This window comes from Vigna unguiculata, chromosome 5, assembly GCF_004118075.2.
Source record: "Vigna unguiculata cultivar IT97K-499-35 chromosome 5, ASM411807v1, whole genome shotgun sequence".
NCBI lineage: Eukaryota > Viridiplantae > Streptophyta > Magnoliopsida > Fabales > Fabaceae > Vigna > Vigna unguiculata.
In genome coordinates this window covers 44,508,436-44,520,238 of record NC_040283.1, presented here as the reverse complement: position 1 = coordinate 44,520,238, position 11,803 = coordinate 44,508,436, and the positions used below count along the sequence as shown (strand labels likewise).

Genomic DNA, 11,803 nt, shown 5'->3' with positions numbered 1-11,803 from the left:
ACCCCCTCTGAAATTGGCTTCAATTATTAGTTTCGATTACTTTTATTTGCTTCGATTTAGTCTCTTTTAATATCTTTTACTCTAACCAATTTATATTTCAACAATATCCTTTTCTCGATTCTTTTAGCAGAGGGTATCAAACACATTATTATTGGATATATTCTCTTGAAAAAAAAGTGTCGTTGAAGAGTTCTCTTTTAACTAAACCAATTCAATTTAATTGAAGGGAAGGGAAGGGAAGAGAAAAAGAGAAAATGATGAATGATAATAAATGGAAGTAATAAAGAAAATTGGAAGGACTAATGGTATAATTAATAGTAACAACCAACATTCAATATCATTGATTTCTATATATTCCTTGCAGGAAAGGACAAGTGATGATGGTCATTCCCTCCTTCATCAACAACCTCAACAACTTTGCAATTTTCAACTCATGTTTTACAACAAAACATAATTAAAACACATGTTTATCATAAACAACAAACACATCCACATAAACAGCCTAATAAAGATCACACCAACATCGTTTCGTTTCGTTTCATGTATCCCAAAACCAAACAAAAACCAATCACATCAACAACAACAACGAAACCCTTCATATTTCATATATGGTAGTTTTAAAATATTGAATTTCTTTTCTTCCATTGCGGGGTTATAATCTTGTATTGTATTGAGTTGTGTAACTTAGATAAATTTGGTTGTATGACATGACATGTGATTAGTAATTTATAGCTATTCTCTAATGTATAAATTCTTCACATAAAAAGAAAGGAAAATTTGTCTTGAGTTTATAAAGCATGAATTTTTAAGTGATATATCACCTAAATATTTAAAAGGTTTTACTTCTATATTTAAAAATAAAAATGAGAAAATAGAAGAATCTTTTGATAATAAGTTTAGGAAAAAGTATTGATGTTACATAGGGATGGATAATAATCATGTCCACGTAGATATTGTCTGAATTCATTCCGAATTTTTTGAATTGAATACGCAGATGTACATATTTTCATCATAATACATGTCCTATTTAAATTATTAAAATATTTACAAATAATTAAGTAACCATATATATATATATATATTTTTTTTTTTTTCTATTTTTTATTTCTTCTAATTATTTGATTTGACATAAAATTATTTGCATCTCCAATATATTTTTCATCTTATCATAACCTTTATGTAATTATGTATGTCAATTAAAAAAAAAATATGTCTCACATTTGAATATTTTTATTATTTTTTAATATTTTTATTTATTGTATATTTTTCTTTCACGTGAGAATGTTTAATACTCTCAATTTAAGTATTTAATATCATAAACCTTTCATTTACTAGACAATATAAACAAAAAAATATCTTTACTTATTATTATTAATTTTTGTTCATTTGAAGAATTCTTTTGTTTTACTAAAAAAATTTTGTTATTTCTACACCATTTAGTACCTATGTTGAAATTTGAAAAGTTTTGTCTTAGATCTCTGAGATATATTTCATCTTATCATACCCTTAATTATACATTTGTTTTTCTCTGTGCAATTTATTTTAATAGTCTCTCAAATTGTTTATAAGACCCACATTTATTAATTTTTTAATATTTTTATTTGTTGTTTATTTTCATCATGTATAATACTATTTTCATATATTTTATCTAATTATTTTTTAATTTCTAACTCATTATCAATCATACTGTAATTTTTTCACTGTAATTGTACAAATAATTTTTATTTACTACAATATAAAAATTTAATGTAATTGTCATGAATATTTTTTATCACCATCCAACATATATTTCAGTTCAAAAGATACAAGATCTATAATAAAATTTTATTATTATGTTTATTATTTGTTCTTTGCGCATTTTGATCAAGTGATGTATTATAACTTTTATTAGTGTATAAAAAAAAGATTTATTAAAATTTAAAAAATTGAAGTAAACAAACATTTAAAATATATTTTATTTGAATATTTGTTTTTTTTTAAAATATTTTTTAAATTTTATCAACTAGATTTCATTAATGTTTGCAAATTTAATAAATGTTTTAGTTATGATGAAATTTTATTTAATATTCTAATCTAAAATGTGAACAATTATAATTTATTTTAAAGTATTTGATATCAAATAAACAATCATCCTCATAATATTGAATATTTGATAATATTATGTTTCATTTACCATAATTTCTTATTATTTTATAAAAATTAATTAAAATTAATATTGAAGTAATAAGAAAACAGGTATGAGTATGAATACGAGATTATACCCGTTACTCGGTGTGGATGAAAATTGAACAAAAAATTGATACATGTTGGCTTTATGTATGAGAATGAGGATAATTTGTTCCAAGAAGATAAATATGAGATAATGAAACTCATTCCCTCTTCGCTCCGTTGTTGTTCCTAACTAGGGATGTCAAAAAAATTCATACCTGTGGGTATCCGCGGATAAAACCTGCAACGGGTATAAAACGAATATTAAAAATGGATACCTGCTACCCGCGGGTACAAATATTTTTGATACCCACATGTTAACGGGGCAGATACGGGTATCATAGTATTCGTACCCGTGGATATCCGTACCCGCTAAACTTACACCTCTTGACATTTTTCTCTTTCTTTTCTTTGAAATTTGGCATATACATCAAACCTTATATAGACAATGATGTTTATGGTATGCTTGTTGTCAAATGATGGAATAAAAATAAGAATATTTGGCATGTGACAATTGAGGTTTATTATTTTCTTATTTTGTTTATTTTGTAACAACCAATCGGAGAGAGTGAGTTTGTTAATGAAAACACTAATTAAAGAATTTTCATTGGGTTGAACGTCATTTTATATCTACTTTTACAACTATTTGGACTTGTATCAACTTGAGTTTACTTGAACGTTATTTAAAATTTATGACAATAATGTATTTTATTTAAATTTATGATTAAATATTTATTTTTTAAATAATTTTGCAAATACCCGTGGATATAAAAAAAAAATAGACGGATACTCGCACAATAGATATCCGACATATATGGATACGGATACGAGACAAATATTTATCCAGCGGATAGGATACGTGGGAGCTATTACCTGTACCCTACCCGCCCCGTTGACATCCCTTCTAACTCTATAAAATTAGAAAATAAGTGATAAGTCATCAAATTTATAGTCACATAATAAAATCAAATCAAGATTTTTATAACAACTCAAAAAGTTACGGCGAAAATAACAATCAATTATATATAAGATTTTATTAATTTTATATTAATTATTGATAAGTAATATTTAATATTTAATAGTAATTAACTTTCTCTACTTTAGTTCATATTATATGAATCATAATTAAAAATTAAAAATTAAAAATTAAAAAAAAAACTAAAATTTACATTAACCTCTTCTCAATCATATCCTAAATCTACCTGTCAAACCATTCTCGACTATTTTTCATTTGTTTACAATAATTATAATTAATATTTTGTTTTAATTTTATAAATGGATAAAGTTCTATTGAATCATTTGTTTTAAGGTAAAATTCATTTTTTGAGTTTAAATTATTCTCATTTCGTGGATCAACATTATCTTAGTTATAATGGATAATATAATTTTGTTCTTGTCACGGTGATATGTTGTTTTGCGATTCTGATTCCTGTAGATAAATTGTGATATATATATTTTTTCATGAATTAGTTTGGTTAAATTATATTATAATTTATTGACTTAAAGTCTTCAATTAGTTTGTATGCATTATATTGACTAATTGTGTTATTGCTTCAATTAGGTTGGACCGGTATTTAGTTTTATTATAAGAAAATGATTTTTGCTTGACAAATTTTATTGTTTGTTATTTTTAAACCTTGATCCAATCCAATTTAACGTAATGAATTTTTATTAAATTGAGTGATAGTTTGTCTAAATGTGACTCAACAAAGCTCCTATACACCCCCTAATAAATATACATTTTTTCTAATTTATTTGAAACTATGTTGTTAAATTTTTGCTTGTGAATTTATTTTTCTATTCAAAATTGTATTTTAACTATGAATTAATTTATCATGAAAATTTTTAAAACTGAAATTATTAAATCTCGTTGTTTTGAAGTTTCTTTATAATTTTATATATTATTCCTTTATTATATAAAATATTTTATTGTATTGCTCGGTTCCAGTGGTGATTTAAAACTTTAATTAATTGTATACATTTAAAAGTGAAATATTAATCTCTTGGTAAGTCTAGTGTTTCAGTCATTTATAAAACGTATTTTTAAAATATCAAAGAATAGTTAAAATTTGATTTAAAAGAGTAAAATGTGTAAATATATGTTGTTAAGTATTCTGAATTATGTCCAAATATACTTCCATAAATCATTAGAGAAGATACTACAAAAAAAAAATGAAAAATAAGACAGTCGATTTATTTCTGTAGATAATTGATTATTTTATTCTTCCAAAACTTATTTGTAAATCAAGAATACACCTATAATATTCTGAAAAACAATTGATTATCTCAGGTTAAACAATTTAATATTCTTATAAATAATGTGAAAAACCAATCATCCTTAGAAATATTTGATTGCTCTTAAAATTAATTATCACTATAAATAATTTATTATTGTTAGTATCATGCAAAGAAATAAATAAAAAAACTTAAAATAAAAAAATAGAAAAACACATAAATGAAAACTTAAAAAGAATTATATAATAAATAAAATTAAATATATACAACATAAATAACATGTAAAAGTACCATCAAATATCTGAAAAACATTTAATCATTAATTTATAGCATTAATATTTTGTGTTAGAATGGTATAATTGAATTTAGATTTAATTATGCCTTTGGTCCCCATTTTGGAGTCAAAATCTCATAATGGTATCCAAATTTTTAAAAGTCTCAAATTGGTCCATTTTTTTGGTTAAAACGTCTCACGTTTATCCTTTCCGTTAAGTTAAGGTTGACGCCGTTAGAGGGAGTGCCACGTGTCAGTTCCTCGATTTTTTGAATTTTTTATTTTTTATTTTGAATTTTTTTTTTAAATTGCCACGTGTTAAGCTGTCATCGTGCCACATGGCAGTGACAGGGTGACGTGGCAGGGACAGTGACACGTGTCAGTATTATGCCAGGTGTCATTCCCATAGTCTCAATTTGGTCCCTTTATTTTAATTTGTCTCAATTTAGTCCCAATTTTTGTAAAAATTAGCAATTTTGTCCCTATTCAAATTGAAACAAAAATTAATTTTATATAAATATTATACAAATATTTTTATTAAATTTGATATTTTTATTATATATTTTTAACATAGCTAAGTTTATTTAAAATTATGTTTCACATTCAACTTTACTTAAAATTGTTTTCAAATTTTAAATTTATATGTGTTTTATTGTTACATGAACTAGTTAATTTATGAATTTTTTTTCTATTAACATTATTTTCTATTAACAACTTTTAAACCATTTTAAATAAAGTTCAATGTAAAATATTAATTAAATGAACTTAATTTGGTTAAAAATATTTACTTGAAATATCAAGTTTGATGGAAATATTTGTGTACATTTATATAGAAATTAAATTTGATTTCAATTTGGAGAGGGACAAAATTGCTCATTTTTACAAAAATTGAGACTAAATTAAAATAAAGGGACCAAATTGAGCCTAAGGATATGACACCTGGCGTAATACTGACACGTGTCACTGTCACTGTCACATACTCTGTCACTGCCACGTGGCACGATGATAGTTTGACACGTGACAATTTTTTTTATTTTTTTAAAAATATCCAAAAAAAAATTAAAATAAAAAAAATTCAAAAATAATAAAAAATTCAAAAAATTGAGAAACTGACACGTGACACTCTCTCTAACGGTGTCAACCTTGACTTAATGGAAAGGGCAAACGTGAGACGTTTTAATAAAAAAGGAGACCAATTTGAGACTTTTAAAAATTTGGATACCATTTTGAGATTTTGACTCCAAAATGGGACCAAAAACATAATTAAACCTTGAATTTAACACCTGCATGAACCCTTAAAACACTAAAAGAAATCCTCAATTAGAAATCAATATTAAAAATAAGAATATTTAGTTATTATAATAGTCAATTTAAATATCAATTTACAAAATAAAAAATTATTGGTTACTAAAATAATTAATGTTATAAATAAAAAATTATAATTAATCATTAATTAATTAAAAATTAATTTAGAAACTAAATCATTTTGATAGATAAAATTTAGATAAATAATTTTTAGTGACTAACTTTCTTTAGTAATCAAAACCACGATAATTAATTTTAAAGATCAATTTAATTATCAATTTTAAATTTTTATTCATAATAGTGGTTTTTTTAATAATCAATTATTTAGTAAATTAGTATCTAAAAATTAATTAATATAATTACTAATAATCATTATTACTAAAATTTGTCACTTTTAAGAAGTTTTCCTGTATTCAAAGTTATTTATCAAAAATAATTTAAAATAAAAACACTTTATTGTACAAAATATTTAGACTATATTAAATATCTTACTTTTTTAATATAAGTAGTGTGAATGACCTAACGGTTTAATCACTTTTTTAAACCTAATGCCTCTGTTCGGTCCCATTCTTTTCTAAAAATGACGTAAAGTGAAGTTTATGTATGCTCTACCACAGGGCTACTACGATTCAATGGGAAACAAAAAATCTTAAAAATTACAAAAGTCCAACTATTTCCACTGCAAACTTCAAACCTCAACTTTATTTTTTTCCCCCAACGCGTGGAAAACTTGATCCTTTCGAGATAACTATTGTTTTAGAACTAATTTCCAGTATTGGATAATGTCTGCTACAACAACCAATTCTTATTCATTTTAAGAATCATTACTTGATTATTAATCTATCATTAACCTAAAAAATTCAATTACTTAATCACGAACGGTTCGAAGAATGTAATGTGAGCATAATGCATTAAAGTTACAAACTTTTCTGTAAGAAATGTTTAACTACATTAATTCTTAATCTTATCATCATGCACACATTGTATGTAAAAGGACTTAATTAATGATGGATATAGCAGAAAAGTCCACTGCAAAACCCGGGAAAAATTTAGGCATAAACGGAGCAAAATTCAATGATTTGAAAAGGTGGAACTTAATGGCAAAAAACTTTGATTATAACAAGTTTATCTTTTTTCCCTTGTGTTCAACGAGCTGAACGGTCCTCCACCAACCTTGCCCCACCCATTACATCTCGTGCAAACATGCAGACACAGACATGTATACATAAATTTCTGCAAACAAAACAAAACAAACACTTGGTTTTTGTTTGGTTTGGTTTGGTTTCTTACACAGACTTTCGTGAATAAATTATAAAACGCCATCGTCATTAGGTGTTAGTTAAGAAAGTAGATAGCACGGTCTCACCGTGGTGGCAGCAACCCCAATAACTCTGTCCAAACGCACCGTTTCTGTCCAAATCACTGCCACTTGTCACCACCAACACAAACACCCGCGTATTTCTTACGTCATTATTACGTAGGATACTGTATTTAAACTGAATTTTGGTATGCACTTTAGTAACAATGGTGTGGGCCATGTGCATGTTGTCCTGAACTAGAATTCTAGAACTCAAAAACTGGACCCCTAAGTGCTGACCGGCACACACATTCCAGAGAATGTGATTATTTATACCGTTTCATTGAACGCGTCAATGGGGTTAACTGTGTAAAGTGTTAATTTTATCCAGCATTTGGTTCAGAAATTTACATGGGTAGTGCAGACCAGGTGTTTGTCAAAATGTATGCATGCATTTTGTTGAATATAATGGTTTAAATGAAATAATAACTAATGAAAAGAAGACGTGTGGCACGTATTAATGAGCAATTACTGCGTGGTTTAAGCAGTTTAATTGGAGTATGACTTTTTTTGCGTTGGAAAGAAGTACCATGACTACTGACTAGGGTCCAAAAAAGCTGGAGGGTGAATAAGACATGACTGTCACCCTTTCTTTTTTCTTTTACTCATCAGGAAAAGTCACTTTACTAGACCTAAGCAAGTTAGGCATAATATAATGTTTTTTTCTATGGAAAATATGTGCTAGAATTGCTTCCATGTGGAAGGGTCTAGGTCTAACTTAACTTGCATTGCAGTGATTGTTATTATTATTATTATTATTACTTGATGGTGTTAAAGTGAAAGGAAATGAAAAAAAAAAGGAAGGAACAAGCAGAATATATAAAAAACGGTTTTGTCAAACTTGGTAAGAGTTTTCATACAATAAGCCAAAGGAGGCATCATAATCGCAACACCTAACAAGAGAAGTGAGAAAAGAAGAGAGAGCGCAGCCAGTTTTAACGAATTTCATACGCTCTTGCTATCTATAAAACCCAAGTTTTGGCTCCCAAACAACCCCACGCTTCTTCACTCTTTGTCCCTCAAACACACCAAGTAGAAGCCAAACACAAGACAACAAAATATTCAGGGTCAGCAATGGAGAGTGACGCAAACACCCTCTCTTCCTCTCCCACATTCTCTCACTCCTCCAATACCCTTTCTTCTTCTTCCCCTCCCCAACTTGTCATGACCCCTTGTGCTGCATGCAAAATCCTTAGGCGAAGATGTGCTGAGAAATGTGTGTTGGCACCTTATTTCCCTCCCACCGAACCCGCCAAGTTCACCACTGCTCACAGAGTCTTCGGTGCCAGCAATATAATCAAGTTCTTACAGGTAAATAAGTGAATTTTAACCCTAACTCAACTAGTTAATTTCGACTTTCAACACATTTACACCAAGACATATACATATCTAATAGATAACGGATAGAACAATAAATCGAACAAATAATATTTTTAGCATATGTTCTAATTCATAGTTCTGATACTATGTTAGGAAACAGATTTTTATACACCTTAATGCATTGTATTGAGGATTGAAGAACTAAATTGATGACATTGTTGTTTTGGTTGGATTTGCAGGAACTTCCGGAGTGTCAGAGAGCTGATGCAGTGGCGAGCATGGTTTACGAGGCTGGTGCAAGAATAAGAGACCCTGTATATGGAAGTGCAGGTGCAATTTGCCAGCTCCAAAAGCAAGTGAATGAACTTCAAGCACAGTTAGCAAAGGCACAAGCTGAGGTTGTAAACATGCAATTCCAACAAGCCAATCTCGTGGCTCTAATTTGCATGGAAATGTCACAGACTCCACAGGAATCACCCCAACAATCCGTCGACAATTTCATCACAAGTCCTTCCCACAGCAGTGGCTATCAGAACAATCTCAGTTTCTTTGAGGATAACACCAACCTAAACTCTCTATGGGAGCCTCTTTGGACATGATTATCATGAACCAGATTTATACTAGACATTTCATAAATGTTCCCATGACATTCTCCTAAGGAGAGGTTCAAGGAATCAAGTAGAACTAATAAATTATAAAAGTAACTTTGGCAGCTATAACTCATGGGTAGGAAGATTTTGGAGAAATTAATGGTCTTGCTTTGCACAATGTTGGCAAAGTGATGGTTTTTTTTGAAACATGTAATGGTTTCAATATTGAAGAAAACAGGGGAAGTGTTATGCTTTCGTGTGTTTGTATGCACTGGTATTTTAAATCTGGAACACTTTTTTTGGTCACCTACCATAATCATTCAAAAATTGATCTCTCTCATGAATGGTTAGTTCCATGTCAAAGCAACTTTTGACCTTATGACTTTGGATTCGTTATGGTTCTACCAAAACAAAAAAATTCCTTTGTGGATATAATGTCAATCAAAACACAAATCTAGGCAATATCAAGATGGAAGACCGAACAACCACAATGCAAGAAGACAATTATTACGTTAATTAACAGTGATTTGCAACTTTATTTGACCTCTTCGACCATATTTCAATAAACTTGCTATATTAAATGAGTGATTTTTCAGAAGGGATAAACCAGAGAGGTTTAAATGAGTTAAATTTGATTGATAGATCCTTTCAATATTATTGTGTTGAGTTAAGTTGTTCAACTCTTAAACTTACATAATCCACCAACTTGGTGAATGAAAGACAAGTTGGATTGCATTGACTCGTTCGGTTGAGATTTTATTGTTAGATGTTTTAATTTTTAATGGATTGTTTGGTTATAATAATATTTTTTTTACACAGTTTGGTTAATCACTGACAATTTTTATTTATTTATTTTGCATTATTTACAGAGAAAATCCATCCCAAGAGAATTTAAGGATTTGATGGTTTAATCGTGGTATCATGTTTAGTTATGATTTATACCATTATGTTAGACTTTGACAGTATGATAAGGAGGGAAGTTTAAGCTTAACTCAATTTTACAAAATCAATTTATAAAATAAGATTTATAACTAATTTATATATTATGAAATTGTTTTATCTTAAAAAAATGTTGTTATAAATGGACAAAAAAGAGTAATATTGGTAAGAAGCATCGGAAGAAGGCAAAGGTGTGAGAAGAATAATGAAAAGATGTTTGTGGGTTATGATGGCATGTGTGTGTCTCCCATAAACGCGTTTTGGGGGCTATAATTTAAATCATGTGCTGCCCACGTGAGGTGATATTTATAAAGCAACCCAACCATACAACATTGTCAGCTGTCGGCAACTTATTGATGTGTGTGTCACTCCGGGCATCGTCGATCGTTTGGAGTGTGTGCCATCAACATTTGCTTTTTATTGACTCAAAGTGGAGACACACTCACACTACATCTGTTAAATAGTCAATTTTTAATGGTTAGCGTAAAAGTTTTTGTTTTTCCAAAACTCATTTCTTCATAAACAAACCGAACCATAAACCCTGCATGACGACAATACTATCTGCATCATATTTCCATAAGCCTGGTTTACGTCAAGTACAAGTGTCCGGTTATATGTCAAAGTAATGTAAAATTGATTTTTTATAAAAACAGAAGGAGTAGTACGTGTTTGATTTGCACGATCAATTAAAAGGAATAAGATTCATGTTAAATGAAAACCAACTAATTATTACTTTTACATTAAAAAATTAATTCGATCGAAATCAATTCTCCGACATCGAACCAAACACGTAATATTCTAAAAACTATATGTTTTTCATCACAGCCCGTGGTTTTGTCAGTTGACTCAAACGTGAGAGGTTTTACTTTTTTTCTAATTCCTGAGGAACATGAGGTGCGTCCTTTCAGTGATGTACATATTTTAATGAATGCTAACCAAATTAAGTAAACAACTTGGTTCAATTCAATAACATATCTATTAACGAAAAGTTTCTTTATCCATTTGTTTCCTGCGCAGCATTGTTAAAAGAATAAAAAGAAATGGTCATGAAGAAACAATGAAATAATATAGAAGAAGTAGTGGCATTAGGTTGAGTCTGAATGATATTGAGGTGTGTGTGTGTGTGTAAATGGAAAGAAAGAAAGCATGCACAGAGTTTGAAACCGCCAAGACGACGAAATTCCAGAAGTGAATATTTTGTTCACACATGAGTGAGATTGGTTGAAGAAATTGAAATGGTTAATTAAACTTGTATTGAATTGCATGCAGAGAAGAGAATGTGTGGTGGTTGTTGCAGAAAGGAAGATTATTAATGATATTCATATTTGGTTGTTCAGGTGGGAACGAAGACTTGGGAAAAGGGAAACAGATAATGCCATGTTTTCATCTTTTTCTCTTTAATTAATTTGCCTTTAGTTTTTGACGCGTATCTATGGATCTACCACCCACTTTTTTATTGCAATAATCAATACGCAGTCTTTTCATATATCCGTTTTCATATATATCTTCACTTTTTTTCATAAGTTCTTTATAGCTCCTAAAGGTATAAGCCATAGAACACCATCCATAAATAAT

The 11,803-nt window shown here is 28.6% G+C and overlaps 1 protein-coding gene across 1 annotated transcript; it reads left to right on the top strand.

Annotated features, from left to right (window-relative positions):
* The first annotated feature begins 8,275 nt into the window (after positions 1 to 8,275).
* On the top strand, positions 8,276 to 9,616 carry LOC114183811 (LOB domain-containing protein 1-like). Its single transcript, XM_028070960.1, has 2 exons — positions 8,276 to 8,690; positions 8,939 to 9,616. Exons 1-2 carry the CDS (start codon positions 8,454 to 8,456, stop codon positions 9,296 to 9,298), a joined length of 597 nt encoding a protein of 198 aa, XP_027926761.1. The 5' UTR covers positions 8,276 to 8,453; the 3' UTR covers positions 9,299 to 9,616.
* The last annotated feature ends 2,187 nt before the right edge of the window (positions 9,617 to 11,803 follow it).

Coding starts and splice junctions, on each gene's coding strand:
- LOC114183811 (XM_028070960.1), top strand. CDS start 8,454: ATGGAGAGTGACGCAAACACCCTCTCTTCCTCTCCCACATTCTCTCAC. Junction 8,691..8,938: donor ATATAATCAAGTTCTTACAG/GTAAATAAGTGA, acceptor TTGGATTTGCAG/GAACTTCCGGAGTGTCAGAG.